This window comes from Onthophagus taurus, chromosome 1 (genome assembly GCF_036711975.1).
Source record: "Onthophagus taurus isolate NC chromosome 1, IU_Otau_3.0, whole genome shotgun sequence".
Taxonomy (NCBI): domain Eukaryota; kingdom Metazoa; phylum Arthropoda; class Insecta; order Coleoptera; family Scarabaeidae; genus Onthophagus; species Onthophagus taurus.
In genome coordinates, this window is record NC_091966.1 from 18,143,094 (window position 1) to 18,170,043 (window position 26,950).

At 32.2% G+C, this 26,950-nt stretch overlaps 1 protein-coding gene and 1 long non-coding RNA gene across 2 annotated transcripts; one reads left to right on the top strand and one right to left on the bottom strand.

The window, feature by feature from the left end:
* Window positions 1–524: 524 nt before the first annotated feature.
* LOC111424590 (uncharacterized) lies at window positions 525–1,625 on the top strand. The gene is made up of 2 exons (XR_011641072.1): window positions 525–1,093; window positions 1,148–1,625. It is a non-coding gene; the product is annotated as an uncharacterized lncRNA (long non-coding RNA).
* A 173-nt stretch (window positions 1,626–1,798) lies between these two features.
* Window positions 1,799–19,784, bottom strand: LOC111424580 (Deubiquitinating apoptotic inhibitor). The gene is made up of 4 exons (XM_023058180.2): window positions 19,510–19,784; window positions 19,235–19,291; window positions 17,905–19,166; window positions 1,799–3,073 (listed from the first exon to the last, which is right to left on the bottom strand). Exons 3-4 carry the CDS (start codon window positions 19,157–19,159, stop codon window positions 2,265–2,267), a joined length of 2,064 nt encoding a protein of 687 aa, XP_022913948.2. The 5' UTR covers window positions 19,160–19,166; window positions 19,235–19,291; window positions 19,510–19,784; the 3' UTR covers window positions 1,799–2,264.
* Between the last annotated feature and the right edge of the window lie 7,166 nt (window positions 19,785–26,950).

Here is a 26,950-nt window from a genome sequence, read left to right on the forward strand (position 1 = left end):
AATACATTGGACAAACTAAACAATGGTTAAAAAGTAGAGTTAATAAACACAAAACTGATGTTAAATTAAAAAAAAACCTCATGTGCTCTCTCAAAGCATATTTTTAATTTTGAAAACACAATAATTTTGGACAAGGAATCTAATTATTACAATAGATTATTCCTGGAAAATAACCTTGTCAATTTCAAGTTAGATACAGAAAATTTGAGCAACATTTATTCATATCTTTTTGACCTAGATAAAAATAAATTTTATTTGTGACGTAACTCGATTGACGAGTACTGATTTGCTTATTTTAATATGGTTGTCACATTTCACGTTTTATTTTTCAACTTGAAGTTTTAATTTTTGATGTGTATTGTATTGTATTTTTAAAATGTTTTAATCTCCAATTATTTTGTTATAAACGTTTTATGTTTTACGTTTCATTATGTTATTTCCCTAAGAAACACAATTTGTAAGTAATAAACCTTTATTGTAAGTTTGTTATTTTTGGATTGGTTGCATTTGTATTTTAGTTATACTCTGAGGAAGATCGAAATAAACTGATCGAAATATTAGTATAAAATAAAGTAGTTTCTTTTTATAAAAAGATCGTGTCCCGAATAATTATTTTATCAATTAAATCAACTACGATCGATTAATTTCTTTTATTTATTGTTAAAAATATAAACAGCATCTTTGATAATTCTTTTGATGGTTTACTAAAAGTATCTAAACAAATTCTCTTAACGCACGAATTATCACAACCCACTTGGGCAACTTTAAAGAAGCTTATAAATAGCCTCAAGGAGCGTTTGGGTAAAGTTAAAAGAAGTAACACCCACGCAGTATGCACGTTCCTTGGTCCTAGGTTTAAAGATATTACATTCGAGCAAAGCGATGCCAAAGAAAAAGTCTGCCAAAACGTATAACGCCAGTTGAGTGGAATGATTTCAACATCAAGCGATGAAAGTATTATTGCTCCTACAGAGGACGGCAATACAAACTCTATGACAGTTTATCCATATGGTTTAAAATATACCAAGTTAAAAGATCGACCAGAAAACGTAATGTAACTAACGAATTCTGGAGCTTTAATGGAAATTCAAAGGTTATAATTATTTATAATAAAAAGTATAAATGGAAAAAAAAATTTTTTTTTAAGTATAAAGAAGAGTCAACGCGGCCACGAAATGATGATCCTCTTAAATGGTGGGGTATGCAAAGGTACAAGTATCCTTACTTCAGTACGATTGTTTTCAAAAGCAGGTATTCTATTAAATGATAGGCGAAAGCGTCTGGAAGATAACAAGCTTGAGAAACTACTGTTTCTTTCAGTTAATCACGAGTACGCGAAATGAATATGTTCTCATAAAAAAATATGTTCTTGTTATTTTTAATAATAATCTAAATAATACGTCATGATAAATATGATGATACAGATTTTATAGAAAACATGGACCGAAGTTCTAAAATTATCAGTCTGCGTAATACCTTTGCGTGTTACAAAACTTTATACTTAGAAAAGCAATCTAATCTTGTTCAGGGTAACAATGCACTCATTTCTAACAAAAGACGTTTCTATCATTTTATAAATTTTTTGTTTACATATTTAAATAAAGTATGTTTTGTTAAGGTTTTTATATTTTTAGTTATATTTGAACCTGCGTACTATTTCTTTTATTACAATCAACAATTTACTAAATTGTGATCTTTCCCAGTTTAAGTAATGTATGCTAAAATCTCTAAACATTAACTTTAGTTGTGATTAGGAAAAGAGAAAAAGATTTCATTTTATAACAAAAAAAAAACAAACTGTTGCAAATAATTTAATTCTGATACTCCACATAAATAATTATTTACATTAGTATAATGTTCGTACATGTGAGTTTTAATTAATTTATTCTTAAATTTTTTCAATTATTTAACCCCCTTAATCGGCAGTAATTAAAGATCCTAAAAAGTAAATATTATTATTTATAAATCTGCCATGTAAAAAGGGTTAAAGACAAACAAAATTAATAAACGTAATTAACAACGATACTAGTGATGACGGTGGAAGAAACTTGAACGCAAAACATATCGAGTTTTCCAGACAAAAACGTCTTCTTTGACCACAACAATAATTTTTTTACTAACAAGTAAAAACAAAAAAAAATAAAGAAAAAAACAAGTCAGAAAGAATCCACCGATAATTATTATACAAAATGAAATATAAACGACTGGCGTCTTGAAATGTACAAACGATATATTAACCCAAGTCCTTATACAATTTGTACACATTAGCAAACGAACCTATTGTGTGTACTATCTAGAAAACCACCATCTCCACATCCTGGAGGCGGAGGATCTCCGTTTCCTCCACCTGGCGGTCGTAAAGGTGAATTCACCAACGTTTGTCTCCTCTTCCTTTCAGCCTCCAATTCTACATTATCCCTGAGTAAGACACGTTGAAGGCGCTGTGACAACTGTGATTTCAATACAGGCTCAGGTATAACTGTATCAACCCTACTATAAAATAACATGTAGGGCGTTTCTGGTGGGTGTAATTTACACAATTCTTCCGGTTCGATTTTAAACACCGCGCAGTCATTAAATTTAAACCATTCGGCTTCATCCCTCGCGTAAGTATAGTAATGTCCTGAATCTACGCTCGACCCGCAATGAATAACGGCTCCGTAAAGCGTATATCGCACATTCTCTAACACAATAAACGCATCCAAATCGACCCTTAACAAGAGTTTAGTCCGTTGCTGTGAAGCCGGGTCGTAACGGAAGTGTTTCAGGGTGAGTATCAATTGGGCAGGGAACTGCACGATCTTACTGATTCGTTCACCGTCAGTAAGACGCTCACAGTTATCACAGTGGTACTGATTGTCCCCGCAAAGCTGTTCCGGTTGCAGGTAGAAGTCGACGAGGGTTTGTACGGAGTGATTCGAACAATTCGTCGGTATCGAAAGTTGAAGCTCGCGGAAGGAATCTGCTCGCTCACTGTGCGAACCACAAACAACGCAATGAGAATGTGTTACAGCTCGTCCACCAAACGAACGTTGAACTACTGTGTTTTCTGATGGTTGAAAATCTGATGAACCTATGCAAAAAAATAATGATAAATAAGTTAATAAAATTATTCACGTTTAAGATCTTAATAACATATGAATTCAGACAATTTAAATTTTCTAAATAATAGCAACACTTTAGAGTATTTTAAAAGAAGTAAAACCACCTTTAAATACTATCCATAAATTTTCAACTTTAATTGCATATTATTTCAGCTAGTTTTATCCAAGCGTGATATTAACATGGGAAGATAGTTTTCTGAATAAAATCCTCATAGTGCCATGAATTTTTAAAGAATAATTACAAAGTTACAATTGAATCGATTATGATTGATGTAAACTAACAAACTCTAAAGTTGCAACTATAGATATTAAGTAATAATCTTTTAAATTAAATCGTTTTAATGGTATAAAATAAGAATAAAAAAATATTACTAAAAATGATTTGCTAAAGTTCTAATCCCAAAGCAAGAACTTTTCTTTTCTTTGCCAAATAAAGAATCGTATTTTTAAAATTGATTTTTGATGATGATGAATTAGAGTAAATTATTATCACTTTTTGACTTGAGTATATTAACTGTATCAATATAATATTAAATATGACGCTTCAGTCGCGAACGTCCTCAGCTTAACACCATACAATCAAACCTTTACATTCGAGGTCGCTTGCGGTCGAGGCTTTACAATTTGAGTTGCTTGAGGCACTACAGATGCTTTTTACGTAAGTGGTCTAAGCTTAACCAAAAAAGAGTATGCTAAAACGTGTAATGTCACCCGTAAGTGACCTCAGCTTAAATAAATCGCAATATCACACGCTTATTGAACTCTATATTGACTTAGAATCAACTGTAGCGCCTCGGCCGCAAGCACTAGTAGACGAGGCATAACAATATCTATAGCAGTGAGGTAATCAGTCGCATCCACAATTTTACCCAATATTATTTTCAAACTACATACATTTGGTTTGTTATTCTGACAAAAAATCGTAACTTTATGTTTCTTGATTACTTGTTATTGTATTTATGAAAAAGCAGTATCTCAATTCCAAATTAAATAGCTATAAAGGTTGTTTTGCTCATTTCTAAAAAGTTCCTATTATGGAGATACGATTGTTTACCTCTCCGCTATAGACCGATGAACCGAGCGGATCCGAGGAATTATATGTGTTGTCTAAAATAGAATTAATATGGTATTAACTGTGATAATTGTAATAATGTTATTAACTTTAACGTAACATATATGTTAATATTAATATAACATATCTTGTATATCAGTTACAATATTGATGAACCAAATGAAAATACTGGGAAGCCCCCTAAAAACCTGTGCAATGTCTAAAAGTCATTTTCGGAATCCATTTTTTAAATATAACTCAATCAAGGTTCACATTTACAATCTTAATCTCAAATTTAGTGTACTTATGTTGTAGAAGAAAACTTCTTTTCCCCTTGATTTCTACCACTTCTTTAATAGCAGCTAAAAAAATTGATTCATTTCGAAACATTATGTTCATCTCAATAAAACACGAAAAATAAAAAAAAAATAGTATTCTTTGAGAGAAACGTTTTAGCTACCAATTCGAATTAATCGCCATCTTCAGTCGTGGTAAAAAACAAGTCAGAGAAATTAATAGTGATCCTAATAGATATGTGCATACCAAGGCTAGAATCGCATATCTGTAGGTTTTATTATTAACACAAACATTTTATTGTAACATTAAGAATAAATTATCATTCAAGATCAGTATAAAAGATTAATGATTATTCAATAAAATTATACAGAATGTTTCACGCAAGTTGTCCTTGGATTTTTCATCAAATTGCTTACTCCTCAGATATCCCCAAATAGAACGTCATTAGTGATTGTTATGTATGCAACATGGATTGCATGTGCATGTGCTTCGGATAATATAAGCATTAGTATTAGACAACTAGATGAACGTGTGTAATAGTTGTAACAGTAATTGATAATAAACAGTTAACTAAAGTGGTGTCTTAATTATTATAAGTAGAGACAAAACATGGCGCTGCGAACATTGAACAAATTCTATAAGTGAGGTTAAAGGTAATATTCAAGAAAGAGGGCAAATATACTATAAGTGAGGTTATAAAAAAGCAAAACGGCTGTCCATCAAGGAGAACAGGTGCAAAGTTGGAATATACAAGCACGAGTGCCTCCACCGCTCAGTTTCGAAGGCAATGTGGCAGAAAATTTTAAGAAATTTAAACAAATGTTTGACATTTATATGTTGGCAACTGGAGGTCAGATGTATCCGAGTGAAAGAAAAGTTGCAGTTTTGCTAAATATTATTGAAGAAGAAGGACTAGAAGTCTTTAATAATTTCGAGATCAATACAGAAGAGAAAAAAGATTATGAAAAGGTAATCAAAGAGTTCGAAAATTACACTAATCCTAAAAAGAGTGTATTGTATGAAAGATTCCGCTTTTATAATAGAAGCAAAGAGCAAGGAGAAACGTATGAGCATTTTATACAGGAGTTAAAAACTCTTATTAAAACATGTGAATTTCAAAACTCAGAGGAGATGCTAAGAGACCGAATAGTGTTCGGATGTAATGATAAGGTACTACAAGAAAAGTTACTGAACTTAAAAGATATAAAACTTAGTGAAGTCATAAATACATGTAGAAATTTTGAAATAACGAAAACCCATGTAAAGGAAATACAGCGAGAACATACTGAAGTTTGTGAACTAAGAAAAGGGTCCATAGGGAGCAGTAAAAGAATAAGCGAAGAGGACTAAAATCTGGAAAAACAGTAACAATATGATTGTAGAAAGTGTGGAAGAAAACATGGGCCAAGAAACTGTCCAGCATATGGTAGGCAGTATAAAATTCGTAAAAAATACAATCATTATGCAGTTGGATGTAAACACAATGAAAGGAAGAAGGTAAGAGAAGTAAAAGAAGATAACAGATCGAGTGAAGAAGAAGAAGAGTGTTTGCAATTATCTTCAATCAAGGTAAAAAGAAATTTCCCTAGAAAAGCTCAGGATGAGAACAAAATAAAATCTGTAAGTGAAATTAGTAAAGTCGGTGAGTGGAAAGAAACAATTGAAGTCAGTGGTAGCTCAATTAGTTTTAAGTTAGATACAGGGGCAGAGGTCAATGTATTGCCTAAGCAAATTTATGATAAGATTAATTCTATAGAGAATGTAGATTTTAAAACTAGTATTAGAAGCATATGGAGGTAAAAAAATAAAGCCACTAGGCATTGTAGTATTACCTTGTAAGTCTAAAAATATTACAAAATTTCTTGAGTTTGTTATTACTGATATAAAAGGAACTCCATTGTTGGGGTTGAAATCTTGTTTAGAGCTAGGCTTAGTAAAACGAGTGAATACCTTAAAGTATAATCAGGTTGATGATTTTGTTAATGGGAATTTAGATATTTTTACTGGTGTGGGTAAATTCAAAAATAAATTGAAAATAGAACTTAAAGAAGGAGCGATTCCTGTTGTAAGGCCACCTAGAAGGGTTCCAATAACTATCAGAAATAGGTTAAAGAAAAAACTTAGTGAATTAGAAAGTCAGGGGATAATAGAAAAAACGGAGCCTTCTGGTTGGGACTTAAATAAGGTGATTAAACGCAAGCACTGTCTTATACATACTATGGATGAAATTAGTAACAAATTAAAAAACAAACAGTACTTTACCGTACTTGACCTTAAAGATGGATTTTATCATGTGGAATTAGAGGATGAGTCGAGTGACTTGTGTTCATTTAGTACGCCGTTTGGGCATTACAAATTTAAAAGGCTACCGTTTGCTCTGAATTTGGCACCGGAGTACTTTCAAAATATAAATCAAAATATATTTAGTGATATTGAGGGAGTCATTGTCTACTTTGATGACTTACTAATAGCTGCTGACAGTTCAGAGACTCATGATAAAATTCTGGGCGAAGTAATAAAAAGGGCCAGGGACAATAATGTAAAGTTTAACAAGAACAAGGTTCAGTTTAGGGTTAACGAAGTTAAATACTTGGGTTTGTTGTTCTCAAATAAGGGAATTTCGATTGACGAAGAGCGTGGAAGGTCAATTAAATTAATAGAGGCACCCAAGAATAAAAAAGACCTCCAAAGAATTCTGGGTATGTTGAATTTCTTTAGAGGTTGTGTCCCAAATTTTGCACAAGCCACAGCACAGCTTCGGGAATTACTGAAAAATGACATTGAATTTGTTTGGACTGGAGGTCATGAAAACTGTTTGAATAATGTAAAAAATTTGCTATGTGACGCTCCGGTTATGAGAAATTTTGATGAAACACTTGAAATTACAATTCAAACTGATGCGAGTAAGGACGGGTTGGGGTGTTGCTTGCTTCAGCAGGGTAAACCGGTCAGTTTTGCATCGAGATCACTAACTGAGTCAGAAAAGAATTACGCACATATTGAAAAGGAGTTCCTTGCGATTGTTTTTGCAATTAAAAAATTTAATCTTTTTGTTTGTGGTAGAACTATAACTGTGTTAACAGATCACAAGCCGCTGGTAGCAATAATGACTAAAAGTATTTTTTGTAATTCGCTACGGTAATGGAAGCTATAACAGTACTCAAACAGGTGCTGTAATGAGACTCCTTACAGCATCCGATGCTGTAATGAGATTTTAGTAACATTTTGTGGAACCAGTTCAAGTTGGTGACATTGGGTTATTAATGTTTCTAGTTGTCAATGTGACAATTTTTGTCTATGGATGTTTAAACACGTTCTTAGCATCGAATACAAAGTCCACAATGATGAGGACATTGACTCTGAGCAATTTCTCTTATTTTGGGAGGTGTACATTTTTTTCAGGTGAATATATTTTGTTTTGACAGTTTCTAATTGTCAATTCAAAGTTTCTATTTTCAAGTGTTCCGGTGTTACCAACTGCTGCATACCTATTTCCCTACATTGGCCAAAATTTACTTTATTTTTGTTAAAAAAAAGTATAAAAACGCGAATTACAAAAAATAGCATAAAAAACACGTTTCATAAGACTTAAAGCACTCATTCATTAAAAAACTCGTGGCTTCGCCACTCGTTTTTCAACTTGAATTCGTGCATTTCAAGCGTGTCTTACGAAACTTGTTTTTTAATATACTATTAAGTGTTGCATCACCCAGACTACAACGTCTAAAAATCAAACTTCTTAAATATGATATTAAAGTACAATATTTACCGGGAAAATTTATGTTTGTGGCGGATACTCTATCGAGAGCCTTTTTGAAAGATAGTGTAGATGATGATCCAAACATGTTAGAAGTTATTCATACTATTAGTGTAAAGAATTACATAAATATGACAGAGGAGAAAAAACAAATGTTTAGGAATGAAACAAATGCTGATCAAATTCTTGCGACAGTAAAAAAGTATTACATGGATGGTTGGCCTATGAAAAAATTTCAGGGTCATATGAATACATTCTTTAATATCAGACACGAATTGCATTTAGTTGAGAACTTGCTATTTTATAAGAAGAGGGTAGTTGTGCCTACTAGATTACGCAATGATATCTTAAATGTGCTACATGAAGATCACTGTGGCATAGTCAAGATGAAATCTAAGTCAAAAAGTTCAGTATACTGGCCGGGACTAAATAGCGATATTGAACATTATGTCAGAAAATGTCATATCTGTGGAAGGTATAGGCCTGCAAACATCAAAGAGCCGTTAATTAATCATAAAATTCCAAACAAACCGTTTGTTAAATTGGCAGCAGACATTTGCAGTTATGGCGCGAAAGATTATTTGGTAATTATTGATATATCTCAAAATGGTTGGAAATCCTACCAATACACAGCAAAACAGCCACTGAGCTAATAGATAAATTTAAAGTAGTATTTGCCACGCACGGAATCCCTTTGGAACTAATAGCTGACAATATACCTTTTGGTTCGTATAAGTTTAGAAAGTTTTTGGAAGAGTGGGGCTTTAAAGTAAAGACAAGTAGTCCTCGATATCCTAGGTCAAATGGTCAAGCTGAAAGTGCGGTCAAAATTGAGAAATCGATTTTAAAAAAGGGTTGTGATTTACAATTAACTTTGTTAAATTATCGCAATACAGCTATAATAGGAATTGGTTTAACACCTGCTCTGATTTTGACCAATTTAAAGCCGTCCTTGAATGAACCCAGACAACAAATAAATGTAATACCAGATAGTGATACAGAATTAACTGATTGTGACTCAATACCAAATTGTAACCTAAATGATAAGACTGATGTAGACCCGAATACCAGTTTAAGGAGAAGTGTAAGACATCCGAAACTTCCAGCAAAATTTAAAGACTTTGTAATGACTTAAGGGGAAGGTGTTATGTATGCAACATGGATTGCATGTACATGTACAGGTTGGGTAATTTCATTTCGTACAAAAATCTTTTTTTATGTTTAGCCACTGTTTTGTTGTTGCTGATTGCATCAGAAAAGAGTGGAGATTAAAATTTCCGCATAAACTTCATAAACAATGCTACAAACTCTTAACTCCCCTCACTGTAGGTAACTAACCAATGAATCACATGTCCCAAAAACATTAAAAAGACATTAATTACTACGCCTTTTTCAGTTGAAGATTGTAAAAAAATGCAATAATTTAAAAGACTGCTACAGAAAGGCAAAAGCTAAAAAGCGTAGTAAGAAATGAAATGCGTTTTCTTATTCAAAATCTGAAGGAAAGGCCTCAAAATCAACCATAGATGTACCGAGTAATGATGCAATTACTGACCCAAATGATAATTTTTAAGGGGAAGTTGATGTATGTTCTGTCGGTATTCCAGATGCATTTGACGACACACAGTTTTGTCACCTCGCTCAGAGATACTATTAACACCTCTATTTGAAGAGTTGTTAAGAAAACCCCTTTTAAATACCGAATTAAAATCTGAAAAAGCGCAGAAATATTACAGATGTTCTTAGAAAACAAGGAAAAACCTAAAAAGTGGATTTAAAAGCAATGAAAAAATTATATTTCGATACCAATCCGGCTAATACAAAATCAACAAACTAACTATTTCGTAACAACAGATGCCGACAAATTTGTAAAATAAAATTTAACAAAGACATTCTTGCTGCAAAGTTATCAATTTTTCCTCTACCCTAATAGCTGTCCAAAACGTCATAATATATCTTTTTTCGAAATGTCCAACATTTTCAACAAATCATAGAATTTCTTTTAATTTAAAAATTTTAATTCCTTCTAATAGGTCTGGAACACACCAAAACTTAATCTAGTTTAGTTTAGTTAGTCCGTATAAATTATTCCACGAAATTCCGCGCTAATGAAATTCAGAAATTCCGTTCCGATCTGTTCCATTGCATTCCAATTCATTCCGTTCCTGAAAACTGTTGCTTATTAAAAATGTAAAATCTAAGTGAATTTCAGAGGTCATTGCTTTTGGCGATCTTCGGCATATTTATGGCTAAATGCCACATGTATTAATGATTTCTTTACGAATTAGATCAAATTGTAAATTTTTCTTTCCCTTTTCCAAAAATTGCAAGAATCATAAAATGCGGTAAAATAAGCAGAAAATGAAATGTATTTACTTAAATGAGACGCCCACGACATTTGGGAGTCACGATCTCTTTGTCGATATTGGTGACATTGAGAACACAATTGCAAAACGTTCTGAAACAAAGAGGCTGTCTTTTACACCAGTGATAAAACCACGAAGAGGTGATAGAAGGAAGCAGATTAAAGTTCGATCAATTGTACATCTTAGGCCGGATTATATAAGATAAACTACCCCTATTAATTAAAATAATTGATATTATTTCTCGTTGGATACTATTGTATAAAAACTATTTTATTTGTAGCGATGCTAAAAATAATGAAAACGATACGTTCTATATTAAATTACGGTCCAGAAAAATAGAATAATACTCCCCAAATATGTAAAGTATAAGTTAAACTGTCCCTGAGTTATGTTAAAAAATGCACCTAGTGTTGGTTAGTTTTGTTTTTATGAACCTGTTGCCAGAAATTTTACAGTTTGTTAGAAACACGTATATTAATAAATAAACATCAATTTTGCTTCTCTTAGGCCCACTTTTATATATCTTCATATATTTATCCCATAGAGAAACCAACGAGAACGCATAAAACCGCTGTAATCACGTTAACTATCTTCTGGATAGCTTATCAAGAAGATTGTAAAAGTGAACCTGTTTCTAAAAGAAATAACTATTGATACCTGGTTATATTAATTTCAACTCTTCAACTTAAAAAAGTAAAACTGAAATAAATAAACGTAATCAAATAAATTCCAATCCAAATTAATCATAGAACAAAACTGTAAAAAAGTTCTTATAGACAGTCAAATTGAATTTTGTACGTTCTACTGGTTTATTTATAAAAATTAGCTTGACAAGTTTGTTGAACCAACCATTTAACTATTGTGTGAATGGAGAAGCAACACATTTTACAGCCCATTGGAAATAGTTTAATAATTTATCAATAAATTGTTGTTTTTATTTGAAATAATTTTGGAAGCTACCTTAAATATGAATAAAAAACATATAAAAAGATAGCTCTTGTGTGTTGTAAACAACAAGGCTGAAATGTGGAGCACCGTCATGCATAAACCATAAGTCAGAGTGCGTTTCCAACTAAACGTCATTAAGTAAGGTAAGTAGATCATTTTCCAAAAAATTTCTGTAATTTTGCTTATTTAATCTGTCTGGAAAAAACATTAAACAATCGCCAACAATACCAGCCCACATATAACATAAATAGGTTTGTTGATGTCTTCTTTGTCTAATCGCGTGAGGATTTTCTGCCGCTCATTAATGGTCATTATGAAAATTCATAATTGCATCTCTAGTAAATTGTGCTTCATCCGCAAAATACACAACGGATTGGATGTTCGGATTGATACAATGCTGTAGAAACCAGTTAAGGGGCATTTAAATTACAACGAAAGAAGCGAACCAACGAGTTAGTTCGTTTATTCTAGCATAATTTGCAAGGGGAACCAAATAGCAACGAACAAACCCTTACATGTTCGTATAGGTTCCAACGCTTGTCGGTAATCGGCGAATCATCAAAGGAAGTCGATGCTCAATATCGACAGTGTTGTTTTAGAAACGAACGAATTCTATCAAGTACGTCTTCTTCTACACACAGTACAGTGTAGAATATCTAAACGTGTATCATATACAAGTATATGACTATCAACAGTGTTGCAACAGTTTGTTGTTATATTGAATTTATATTGGAACCAAGGACAATAGAATCTAATAGGACATCCATTGTTGTTTTGTAGCCCACTACGGGTTGGTTGCCTGCACTCTACGTCACACTATTTGCCACGCCCAGTTAACTGTCATTGAGTTCTATGCGTTTGGTGTGTGTTTTTAGAGGTTATGTGATAGACATATGTCAATACAAGATTTATTTTTGAAATTAATATGAATACGATATACGATATAACCTCTAAAAATACACAGTAAACGCATAGAAGACAATAACAGCTGACTGGGCGTGGCATATGGTGTGACGTAGTGTGCGGGCACGTTGTCACAACAATAGATGTAGCAGTCCTGTTAGATTCTACTGTCCTTCTATTGGAACAATGGTGTTACGAAGCAACACTTACCAGCCTTGTGATGTTATAGCTCTTACCGGACTCAAATTGATGATAAACATCAATACAGCGTCTCCTGTATCTTCCACATCAGACCATTATACGGTTGTAGGATACATTATTCTGAAGCGATCTTTCTAATAAATTTTTTTCGAAATGTTTATAATAACCGCACGGGAACTGTTTAACAACAACCAATAACGGACGACTTTGATTCATCGAAAAAGTTTATTTCTCTTTCCATGACGAATCTATTGGTGAGTACACGTGGGAAACAAGTTACCATCGGCGTAGCGGACCGGCCCAGGGTGGCACCGATTACCTGAGTCTGATTTGCGATCTACTGATTGCATGAGAAACAGTTCGTTTAAACAGCTCCCGTGCGGTTATTATAAACATTTCGAAAAAATTTTATTAGAAAGATCGCTTCAGAATAATGTATCCTACAACCGTATAATGCTCTGATGCGGAAGATACCGGACAGCCTGTATATCAGATTATGTGGATATAGGTTCTTGCTTCTTTTCGCGAAATTGTTACTCATCCAGTCGATATTATTATATTGAGTTTAAACTCATCTGTAAAAATTACCATTTTCCAGAAGTTAAAATCTTCATTTTGGCATTTTTTGCAAATGCAAACTGTTTTTGCTTATTAATCTTACTTATAAATAATTTTCTAACAGCACACCGACTTTTAAAACCAACTTTTTAATATAATTTCACGCCGTTAAAAGGTAACACCAACACAAAACACCGGTTCCAGACTGTTGTAGCCAGTGCTACACCACTTATAGTAAGAATGAATAATTACTTCTTGTTAGCTTTGATGATTTACATTTCGTAGTGCTTTATTAACTTCACCTGTCTTTTTATAATTTCGCCCCACATACTGTGTAGTAAAAGTGCTGCACTTCATTCTTGTCACACAAATATTTTCATTCTATATGAAATTTTATTAGTTTTGTTTGTTCGTTTGAAAGTTCCGTCGACTTTCTACCCACTTCGATTTTCCAAACGGGGACAAACACGATTAAAAGTCTTGTATAACAGCAGTTATCTACACAAAACTACAATCTTGCGAACTGTCCAAATATAGTTTTTGCTGTCAACTGTGAATAAAATGTTCTTTCGCGTACAGTTGTCGATCCAAGACACCCACTTTTCATTTTACTCCTCTAAGTGAAATAAATCATCAAAAATATTTGAAATTTGTACTACCATTCTTGAGAGTTATTCGTGACTTACTAATACAGTGCACCCCGATTATCCGCGAAATTGGGTGGCAAGGGTGCAGCGGATATCCCGAAAAACACTAAAAATAAGGTGTAAACACGAAAAAAATATTTCTGTATAAAAACTAAAATAAAGAACAGTAACAAAAAATAATACATACACCACTGCATGGTAGACAAAAAGTGTTCAGTTACATCTTTTTAAAAAAATCGGTCACTAGTTTTTGCTTCTTGCTTTGGAAACACCTTTTCTTTATTCTAGATTGTACGTGCCTTAACATAAGTTTTTCTGCCAGTTGTGCAGTAGTTGTAGGTGTTGCAAAGTAGTTTCATCTGCGCAGGCACCTCGTCTTCTTCACTGTCAATTTGTTCATCTTGTTCGTTCTCGTTCACTCCCATTGCTCTGTTCGTTATTTCTACATCAGCCAGTCGTTCAAACCCCGGCTCATTTTTGTCGCATTCCAGCCACTCTTCTATGTATTCTTGATCTACATTCTCACCTCCCAGAACGGATTTCACTACGTCAATAAGTGTAGCGATAGGTATGACTTCATTCTCTTCTTCAAAAATGTTTCGGTTCACATTTATTTCGATATTCGGAGAGAATTTTCTCATATGGCAGATCTTCAAACAACACAAACTCTTCAAAATCTTGTTGAAAATCATCAGGTGCTTGTTGATCATCACTCAGCTTCTGTCCATGGAGATCAATCTCTCTAATTCCATGACGTTTCTTAAAACGATGTCATCAACCGGACGATGCATTAAAATTTCCTTCCAATCCTAACTAAACAAAATTTAGCTACAATGACAGGGCCGGACACGGGGGAGCCCTCACTTCCCTCCTGAGCTAGCCACTCTACTAATGTCGAGTCAAATTCACTTGTAGGTCAATTTCTTCATTGTTTTCCGTGTCTTCATCCCAGAAGCACTGCCCGACACTGAAAGCGCAATTCACACAACTCTAAACGCGTTTTTAACACAAATAAACACATTAGTGTAAAACAAAATAGAAAATTAACATGTACAGGGTGTCCAAATTTCGATGAGTTTGCAGGGTATCTCAGTTATTTTGAAAGATAGAAAGTTGCGGCTTTCGTGAACCTGAGCTACTTTTTTGTGAAACTTACAATGGCAAACTCTTCGTTTTTGATATACAGGGAGTGTTTGAAATTTACGATTTTCAGACACCTCCTGTATCTCGGCTATCCGGAAACTTAGTAAAAAAGTAAAAACGGGTTCTGATAGATTTTTTTCACGTGAAACCCAATGGTGCACGTAGAATTTTTCTAGTCATTACGGTTTTTGAGTTATAAACACAACTGAATACTCAACTTCTAAAATACTTAACTCTTTATAACTCAAAAACCGTGATGACTAGAAAAATTCTACGTGCACCATTGGGTTCTACGTGAAAAAATCTATTAGAACCCGTTTTTACGTTTCCGGGTAGCCGAGATACAGGGGTGTTTGAAAATCGTAAATTTTGAAACATTCCCTGTATATCAAAAACGAAGAGGGCTATGAAAATTTGGTTTGCGCCATTGTAAGTTTCACAAAAAAGTAGCTCAGGTTCGCAAAAGCCGCAACTTTCTATCATAAGTTATTCATAATAACTGAGATACCATGCGAACCCATCGAAATTTGGACATCCTGTACAATGTAATAAAAATTACGGAAAAATAAGTAAATCGCCTTTACAAAAGGCGATAAATAATGTGCAAGGTCACTGGCACGCCAAGAAGGGAAGGAGCAAAAATCAAATCGAACTTAAAATGTAAAAGAAAAAATATTTCACGTCATCCACGGATAATCTGAGCTCTACTGTGTTTCGGTGGGTTGGGTTGGGTTGGGTAGTTTTCAAAATATAACACTGTTTTTGTCTGACAATTGATTGTTAAGAAACAAAAAGATAATATCTAATTCGACAACAACGCACATGACTAACTGGGATAAACGGTTAAAATAACAAACCAATTAATAGCAGCTATCAACTTTGAAATTCGAGCGAAACTTTTTCAGAAAGTAGTTTTAGACACATGTTTATGAACCTTTTTTACAGTTTTGTTGGTAAGGTTTGGTCAACCAATTCAGATACAGCCTTTATATTAAATGTGAAAATAATTTAAAGATTGTGAAATAAATACAAAACCTAAAAACATAATTATACAACTATTTTTTGAAGTTAATAAGAATTTAGCAATATAATAAGCCAATTAATAGCATCTATTAATTTTGAAATTCAAGCGAAACTTTTTCAGAAAGCAGTTTTAGACACATGTTTATGAACCTTTTTTACAGTTTTGTTGGTAAGGTTTAGTCAACCAATTCAGAGCCTTTATATCAAATGTGAAAATAATTTAAAGATTGTGAAATAAATACAAAACCTAAAAACGTAATTATACAACTATTTTTTGAAGTTAATAACAATTTAGCAATATAACAAGCCTATTAATAGCAACTATTAATTTTGAAATTTAAGCGAAACTTTTTCAGAAATTAGTTTTAGACACATGTTTATGAACCTTATTTACAGTTTTGTTGGTAAGGTTTGGTCAACCAATTAAGATACAGCCTTTATATCAAATGTGAAAGTAATTTAAAGATTGTGAAATAAATACAAAACCTAAAAACGTAATTATACAACTATTTTTTGAAGTTAATAACAATTTAGCAATATAACAAGCCAATTAATAGCATCTATTAATTTTGAAATTCAAGCGAAACTTTTTCAGAAAGGAGTTTTAGAGACAAGTTTATGAACCTTTTTTACAGTTTTGTTGGTAAGGTTTGGTCAACCAATTAAGATACAGTCTTTATATCAAATGTGAAAGTAATTTAGAGATTGTGAAATAAATACAAAACCTAAAAACATAATTATACAGCTATTTTTTGAAGTTAATAAGAATTTAGCAATATAATAAGCCAATTAATAGCATCTATTAATTTTGAAATTCAAGCGAAACTTTTTCAGAAAGCAGTTTTAGACACATGTTTATGAACCTTTTTTACAGTTTTGTTGGTAAGGTTTGGTCAACCAATTCAGGTACAGCCTTTATATCAAATGTGAAAGTAATTTAGAGATTGTGAAATAAATACAAAACCTAAAAACATAATTATACAACTATTTTTTGAAGTTAATAACAATTTAGCAATATAACAAGCCAATTAATAGCAACTATTAATTTTGAAATTTAAGCGAAACTTTTTCAGTAATTAGTTTTAGACATATGTTTATGAACCTTTTTTACAGTTTTGTTGGTAAGGTTTGGTCAACCAATTCAGATACAGCCTTTATATCAAATGTGAAAATAATTTAGAGATTGTGAAATAAATACATAACCTAAAAACATAATTATACAACTATTTTTTGAAGTTAATAACAATTTAGCAATATAACAAGCCAATTAATAGCATCTATTAATTTTGAAATTCAAGCGAAACTTTTTCAGAAACTAGTTTTAGACACATGTTTATGAACCTTTTTTAGAGTTTTGTTGGTAAGGTTTGGTCAACCAATTCAGATACAGCCTTTATATCAAATGTGAAAGTAATTTAAAGATTGTGAAATAAATACAAAACCTAAAAACATAATTATACAACTATTTTTTGAAGTTAATAACAATTTAGCAATATAATCACCTCTATTACATAAATTTTCAATTATGGTAAATGATCAGGCCAAAACATTAACACAAATTTAATTTCCGCAACTTCTAAAAATAAACTAGTAATTACAAGATACAATTTGTATGACCTAGTTATTAAAAGTTATCTGAATATGTAGGGGAGGAATAAACAATTTAGTTTTCATTTCACACAATTTAACCTTATCAAAAATGTTATTTTGTTTATTAACCAGAATGATTCCCAAAAAGAAAAGAAATTTATACCACTAATATTCCAAGAAAATTACATCATATCAACAAAACAAGATAGAAACAATAGGCTGTTTTACCTTTATTTTCTAGGAACTGATAAAACCATGAATCACCTAAACTTCATAATAACTATTCCTTATCAAACACACAATAATGACCACATACCTGGTTGTATATTATCACCTTGGGCGGTATTACTGTATGTTGATTTCTCCTGTTCATGTAAAGCGTCCAAAAGGTAACCCAAAAATTCCGAACTATCATGTTGATGTCCTTGTTGAAATCCCGGGGGCCGAGCTAAATTCAATAGATCATTTGGAGATAACGAACATCGTTCTGAAAATTGTAATAGTGCAAAAAGAGACTGCAACTTTGAGAATAAGGGCGTGGCGTCTCTGGAGCTTAATAAAACGCTGTTTCTGAATAATTTCGTCATGAAAAGCGCTTGTAAAATGCTGTTCATGTAACATGTGTTGCCCAAATTATTTAGACCGACTTTTCCGCTCAACGGGACGAGAGTTAACATTGCATTGTTGGTACTGAGCCAAGATTTGCAGTTTAATTTTTCTTTGTAGTTTTTCGTGGGTTCGTATAGTTCCAAAGTTCGTTTTAATGAGTCGTATAAATCGGGATAATCAGGAAAGTGATCCATTAAAGCCATAAACAGATCGACGAATTTTTTTAAGTATAATTGACTAGTATCCGAGTGTTCTTTTGCTAAAGAATACAAAACTTTTTCTGTGTGCGGGATAATTTTATGAAAAGCTTCAGGACTGTGCTGCATTTTTTCCAAAATATAAATAACAACAGGTCCAACACTTCTTCGGGATGTAGCCAAAACGCATAATTTAAAAAATTTCTCAACATAAGATCTTGTGACTTCTATTAAAATATCATAATGTTGTTCTGTTTCTAAACCTTGCATAAAACACAACACCAAAGGACCCAGATTAGGTGTGTATATCCATTTTGATAACCAATCACATAGAGTTAACAACGCCCTTTCTAAGCTTTGATCTGAATACCCATTATGTAAAATTCTTTTTACAGCTGATGGAATTGATTTAACGTCAATTAATTGTAGAACAACAGACATTGCAGGTGATGGTTGTTTTTCTGGATCGGAAATTCCATTGTATAAAGCTTGTAATGTAACAGATATAACTTCTTCGTTTGAACATGCTTTTTCAAGATATTCCTGAACGTTTCTTATGTCTTGCATAAATTTTTTGTGATCCTCTGCTGCAGTGGGCATAGCCACAACGCCCAAATTTAAGACAATTTGCTCGCATTGCTTAGCAATGTCTGTCTGAGTTAAACCATTGTCGGAACTAATATTTTGAAGGGCTCTTAAAATAACGTACAAATGATTCTGCCTATAATCATTCCTACACTCCACGACTTTGTGTTTTACGGCCATTTCTCTCCTAAGAAAATCATAATTAGTTGTAAAAAAATAGCAATTATCAACACAGGTAATTTTTTGATTACTCACCACAAATTTACAGTTTTAAAATTAGACACAGGGTAAATGACAGATGTTTTTGAACAACTGTAACAAAAAGAAATTGCGTAAACTGCCAGAACGAAACGTTTAACAATGACGCGACAAGTATTATTATAACAAACCAACATTATCCATGGTAAAATTACTCATTTCAAAAACATTCCAACAGTATCTTTTGATTTAATCCACACTTAATCAACATCGTTTTGTATTGGTTCCACGAAACGTATCGTATTTAATAGAACCGATTAACCTTCTCTTACCTGATTTATTATCATACGAAATTAAACAAATTCCTTCCGTTAACCTTATGGCGCGATGAAATTGTCACAACCCTAACGGTCACCACTTTATTTTTTTCAAAGATTCCCCAACGGACGTGTTACACCCACAACGTCACCATCACTATTAGATCATGCAAGTACGGGGTAACGTAAAAATTTGCGATTATCACGCGAAAATATTCGCTAAACTACTGATAAAAACTCTTTCTCGAACGAAATGGACGTCACGGGGGTTTTAACTGCGCATGCGCCGCGGGTTTCACCGGTACAACTTCATGCCAATTAAGATTTTGAATTTTTTTTAATAACTTAATAAATAATTTATCATTTTGGAACGAATAAGAAAATTTTTAATATTCTTTTAAATACTGACTATAATTAACATAAATATTACGTCAATGACAATTTTGAGTATTGGGATTTATAAAGTATTCTTGTTGTAAAGTTGGTACTTATTTAAGCGGGAAAAATTAAAGTTAGATTAATATGACAGATTATAATATTAAAGGTTAAATTAAGATAATAATAGTAAGGTGACCAATTTTTTTACAATGAGAAGAAAAATGTGCAACGTAAATAAATGAAACGTTTTAATATATCATTTTCTAAGAATACATTGGAAATTTCGGAGCAAGAAATAAAAATCTTGATTTCTGACTTGTCCAAAAATTATTACGAAAATTTGAAGATACTTTTTCAACTGCTACATTAGTTCCAGGGCAGCACAACATTAATTCAACAAGAATAACAAAATTTTCATATGATATTTGTTTCAGGTCATTCTTCGATGTATTGGAAACGTGTTTGGTAACAACTGTGCACTTCTTTGGATTCTTATGCCCGGATTTGATTCCTCTAAGTTTGAAGTTTTCTTTTTATAATTAAAGGAATTATTTTTTTAATCGTGTTTTATATTGAATGACTAAATTGTTCAAAATAAGACTAACTTCTGCAGCTGAAATATGTTCATCAATATGTTTGAATCATTTTATAGAAAATAGATGCCTGATTACACTAGGCTACAAAAAAAATTCATAAAATGTATATTTGACGCCACTGTATTTTTCTTATGTAGTTTGGTTCCCTAAACCCAAAAATCACATTTAAAATTTTTTCTATGAATATGTTTTGGAGCTATATTTTTTTTTCTAGGGTAAATTGACTATTTACAGCATATCTCGAGTTAGATATGACCGATCTGATCGTGCTATTCATCAAATTAAAGAATATTGTATAGCCAATAAATGTTATTAATACTTATTCCAATCGGTTCGGTAGTTTTAAAACAATGCCCTATAATATGTGAAAAAGGGATTTTTTTCGACAAAATGTGAACCAAAAATTCAGTCAACATCCGTGGAGAGTCGCAGAAAAATTCTTTTTTACCTTCTACGTAAAGTTTGCTCTTTTTAGAAAACAAGGTACGCAGGATGAGAATCGGTGGAGAAATTACCAAAAATTACGATCTACAGTATGTCCCCGGATCGAGTTACAAAGAGGAAAAAAATTTTTATTACTGAATTTTCAAACTTACCTCATCATAAATAATGCGTCGGATTATTTCAAACCACTAAATCGCACGAATTTTATACTCTAACTATAGAAGTTAACTAATTATTCCCATTTTTATGTAAAAATTTGACCTTTTTTTTAAACTAAAAATTTTTCAAAGTTCAAATTATGATATGTAACCATAGAAGAGTGATGTAAATCCAAATTCTACACTCTCTAGACGAAGTCAACATTTCAAAAAAGTAAATGTGTGGTGTGCTATAACATATCACGGGGTAATTGGGCCATATTTCTTCGACGGAAATATAAATCCACAGAAATATTTGGATATGTTACAAAATTATTTTAATGAACAACTTGATGAATTACCCTTAAATTTTATAGGGTCAATTTACTTTCAGCGAGACGGCTACCTAGCTCACCATCATACATTGTGACCAAATGGTCCTATTTTATGACCAGCACATAGTCCTGATCTTACAATTATGGATTTTTATTTTTGGGAACGATTGAAGCAAATTATTTACAGTAAACTATTATAGGGCGATGCAGAACTATTAAAACTAAGAATAAATAATGCGATAGAATCTCTACCACTGGCGGAAATTCGTAATTCTTTCAAATAATTTAGAACTTGTCTTCAAATGTGTGCCGAATAGTTGATCGGTTCACTTACAAACTTACATAGTGTGTTATTAACTTATTACATACATTTACATTTAATAGTATATTATTCAACAAGCGTATAATGGCGGCTGTTACCCACGAAGAAGAAGTTGCAACACGAGCGAGCGAAGCGAGCGAGTGTTGTAATCTGAGTGTGTAATATCCATTATACGCAAGTTGAATAGTATACTTTATCTACAACTATTTAATTTTGAAAAAAAAATTAAAAAAAAGGAAAAAAAATAAACTTGATAGACATTTCAGACATAACCTTAATATAAGAAAGCTGTCATTTCTGTTATATTTTATTTTTTGACTAGTAGGCCGTATCAGTACTGTGGAATAATGGCTTCATTATTACATCATTACTACTGATGCCCAGGTTTTTCCTGTTTCTATATTTTTCGGTATTCCTAACGTATATTGCCGTTTTACTCATTGTCAGTGAATTAAGTTTACCTGAAAAAGGATATTTGAGGTACCAGTGAATTTTATTATTCTTGAAAAACTATCGGTTTTAGAACAAAGGATCTTCGCATACAGGTTTGTCCTATCTTTTTTTACCTACTTGAACAATATTGAAATAAATACATTTCTCGTGGACAAATGAAAACGTTTTTTCCCGGAATGTTAAGAAAAAAGTGAACATCATAAAAACCCCCACTATACCAGGGAAGGTTTCGTGGCGAGTAAGATTGCTAAAATTATTCATTCGAGTTCCATATTCAGCGTTAAACAGTTGTTCACAAATTGTATCGTGTAATATAGCTTAATTGTATACTTGATTATAAAATGAGTAAAAGGCAACGTGGTTTTGAGTATGAAAACGACCCCTTCAATTTCTATTATGTGTATTTTGAATATGTCGTCAAGAAAAACATGCGTAAATTTACTAATAGGTACAAAATTATCTCCAATATTTTGGAATAGCAGCTGAGAATCTTCAAGAATGGACACTGTAGTGTATTGTTGTATTAAAGCGTATTATATAAAGCGTAGTGTATATTTTTATGTAAACCTGTTTTAAGTCAGTTCTGAGTTGACCTCCTACGAATAAAGATGCTGGTTTAAATATAACAAATTGAAGCTTTTAATTTGGATACACTCAAAAGAAACTCAATTAAAATATATCACAAGTGGCGACAAGGAAAATTAATTAATAAATTAAAAAGAAAAATCGAAAATATTATTAATGAAAAGTGATGGCGGAAGTTATTTCAGAGCAAATAATATTGGTGAAGATAAAGCAAAGAAGAAAAGAGCTAGATTATTGAATATTTTGGATGAGGACGCCTACAAACTATTATTCGATCTGGTAAGTCCCGAAAAACCCGAAGATATGTATCCCAAGCTAGTAGCGGTTCTTAGTATTTTCAACCCCAAAAAAGTGCGTTTGCTGCACGATATCAATTTTATTCGGCAAAAAAGGAAGTTCCTGAAACGGCGAAACAATGGGCTACACGTTTACGCGGTGGGCTGCGAATTTGGAGCCGAACTACAGGTTTGTCTATGGGACAAGTTTGTTTTTGTATTCGAAAAGGGCCAATTATGGATCGGTTAATGGAAGAAGAAATTACAAAACCTTTCAACGGCACGGTTTTACTCGCGGTATCAAAAATGGCGGCCAACGAGTTTCGAGACGTCATTGTTAAACAAGAAGAAATTCACCAGCTGAGGGAGAGACGTACAGATTTTGGAAGTAGGGATGCCCAAGCAAGTTCCAGTCGAAGTAAAGGAAGACAGCGATATTTTGGATGATGCCGGTTTGAAAGCTAATTTCAATAAATGTAAATTCATTCAAAAAGAAGTTGAATATTTAGGTTATCGGATTGATGCGAATGGTTTACATCCATTGATTGATAAAATAAAAGTTCTGGATAAAATTCCTGCACCACAAAATGTATCCGAGTTAAAATGATTTTAGGTGGAGTTAATTATTACGGTAGATTTATAAAAAATATGTCAACTGTATTAAACCCATTGTATAATTTACTAAAGAAAAATGTAAAATTTCATTGGGACGAAAATTGTAATAAGGCATTTAGTCATGTTAAAGAAATTTTGAAGTCAACAGAAGTATTGGTTCATTTTAATCCAAACCTAGAGCTTAAATTAACGGTAGATGCTTCATCAGTAGGCATTGATGCTGTTTTCAGCAACAACTGATGCAGAAAAATATTATTCACAGATTGAAAGGGAAGGGTTAGCAATTATTTACGGAGTAACGACATTATTTAATCAGTACCTGTATGGGTATAAGTTTACACTAGTCACCGATCACAAACCATTTTTAATAATCTTCGGCGAAAATAAAGCTATTCCACAGCTTTCCGCTAATGGATTAAGGCGTTGGGCGCTCATTTTAGCAGCTTACAATTATAAAATTGTATTTCTCAGAATTTAAGTTTTCATCAGTCACCAAACGTTCTAGACAGCCGTACTCGGCACCAAAACATACTCCATCATGTTGCTTAAGCATGTTCTGAATCCTAAATTGATATCCCAAAAATCGAGTGATCTCTCATCTTTTTGAACAAATGTCAGCTGGAGCAGATTTTTCTAGAAAAATTCGAATATCTCGAGAACGGCCGAATAAAATTGCAAAACGTAAAGTTATTCATAAACCTAGAAAACAGACAAATCCAAATATGTAAAAATATACAGGGCTTTCCATTTAAAAAAATAAAGTAGGTGACGACTTCCGGTATAACCGGAAATGCTAGAAATCTGAAAATATTTTAGTCGAAGAGAACGCAATTGATAATACTTAGATCTAAATTTTCAAATTTTTATTTTGGCCAGAACCCCGTATAGTTCTAACGAACGGTCGTCGTGGATGACCCTGTATTTATTATAAATAAACATGTATTGACATTAAAGATGCAAACCACTATATACAACATCACTGAATAGTTGAGTTAATTTGGGCGTAGAATCTGATTATAAAACTTTATAATAAAATCTCATAAATTTTCTTGGCTTTATAAATAATGAAGTACAGGCTGGGTAAATTTGGGTGTTATTATAGGCTATCTCAGAAACTATAAAAGATACGAAAAAAGCAGGTGCCATGTCCCGGTCTCTTTTTTCGAGACTAACCCAATCCCACAAACACCAAACCTCTATCTTCTTTTGTTTTTAAGTTATAGCCAAAAAGTCAAATTTTCGTGAATTCAAAAAATGCTCATATTTCGTTTATTTTTGAAATTGGAGAAATTGGGTTGATACGTTCTTAAGACTTTTTTAAGTAGAATATACTGCCGTTGAAAAATTTTAAAAATATTTGATGATTTTTGAGATACAACACAAAGTTGTATTTTTTTAAAAACAAACTATACTTGATTATGATGTTAATGAAAAGAGCATACTTTTAGCTTTCCAATGATGTATCGCATGTATGGTGTATTTGCGGAAAATAAGCGTTAATTTTCAATTCCAAAATAATAAGCGCTAAAGTTCAAAATTTTGATTATAGCAGGCGGGTTCGGACAGTAAATACTATCTAATTGCTATATGGTTTTGCACGAATACGACAGAAAGTTGGTCTTGTACCATTATGCAGGATAAAGTTGGTTTTGTACCAACGAATAAAAACTTTGAATAGTTGATTTAAATCTCAGTGTCTTATCCCTGACTTTGTTCACCAATAAAAAATGATTTGTAGATAAAGTTTGTTTATTAAAAATACAAGAAACGTATTAATTAATGAGTAATTAAATATGAACAACAACTTCAGGAACTAAACAGTCACAGACTGTGTCATCTTCTTCTACTAAACTTACTGGTTGTAAGGTTAGAATAGTTGGGTATCAATGAATGAAATCTTTGGTAGTATCTTCCCAGTTTTCCCCAACCATGAGATTTAGAAGTTATTTCATATTAGCAACCCTTTGTTTTGAAATTGGGTGAGATAGAGGAAGATTAGGGATCATAAACTGGGCAGCGGACTTTCCATTGAAACGATGTTTATATGGGATTTTAATTTTATCACTTTATGTATTTAAAGATAATGAGGAATTTTTAAGCGGGAAACTCGTCTCGAAAAATTCATGAATGAAATGATCAGGAAACTCACGTTACTATAGCAACTTAGTGGTATTTAACGATTTCCTCTCCTACTATAATTAAAATTTTGAATATTAATCTTTAATATTTTAGAATTAAAAAATAACGCTTATTTTCCCCAAATACACAATGCGTGCAATACATCATTGGAAAGCTAAAAATATGCTCTTTTCAGTAACACCATAATCTACAATAGTTTGTATTTAAAAAAATACAACTTTGTGTTGTATCTCAAAAATCATCAAATATTTTTAAAATTTTTCAACGGCAGTATATTCTACTTAAAAAAGTATCTTAAGGTTGATACGTTCAACCTCATTTCTCCAATTTCAAAAATAAATGAAATATGAGCATTTTTTGAAATCACGAAAATTTGACTTTTTGGCTATAACTTAAAAACAAAAGAAGATACAGGTTTGGGTTAGTCTCGAAAATAGAGACCAGGACATGGCACCTCCTTTTTTCGTATCTCCTATAGTTTCTGAGATAGCCTATAATAACACCCAAATTTGCCCACCCTGTACATGAAGTAATTCTTTTCATTATTTATGTGAAAATATGGGTGATATATCAATATCTAAGATACAGGTAGCTTATAAATTGTTTGATTCTGTATTGTTAACTACAACAATTATCCTTTATTAGAGCAATCCAAGACATTCAGTTTTTAACAAATAATGTGTTAACGGTTGCTTTAATTGTCTGTATAATTCCATCATCATGAATGTTGAAGCACTTATACCTGGTTAAAACTTAAAAGTATTTTGTCATTATCTACAAAATCAATTATTTCATCAATGTTTATGGCATAAACTCGCACTAGTGGACAAAGTGGACTCGCACCATTTTTTCTGTCTTAGTTTTTAACTTTTACTTTTAATATTTGAAATGGAAATCTTCCTTTCTTTTTGGAGTGCATAAGTAGAAGAGTTATTAGGTATCTATGTTAAAAGCAATATGATTTCTTTTATCAAATCTATGTTTTCTTCATCGATTTTAGGAATTTTTGTGTGTGAACATATAAAAATGTTATTGGATGGAGAATCATCTAAATAAATAAAATTCAAAAATTAGATTAATTGTATTTGAAAATAATAAATACTTATTTTTACATATTCTGTAACATAACTCAATAATATAAACATCAATTTTCAGATTCACCTAAAAAATTTGAGGT

Excerpts from the sequence above, each read along its gene's own strand:
- LOC111424580 (XM_023058180.2), bottom strand. The coding sequence starts at position 19,159 with ATGGCCGTAAAACACAAAGTCGTGGAGTGTAGGAATGATTATAGGCAG. Across the intron at positions 3,074-17,904 it reads AGGTGATAATATACAACCAG|GTTCATCAGATTTTCAACCA; the intron begins GTATGTGGTCAT and ends TTTTTTGCATAG.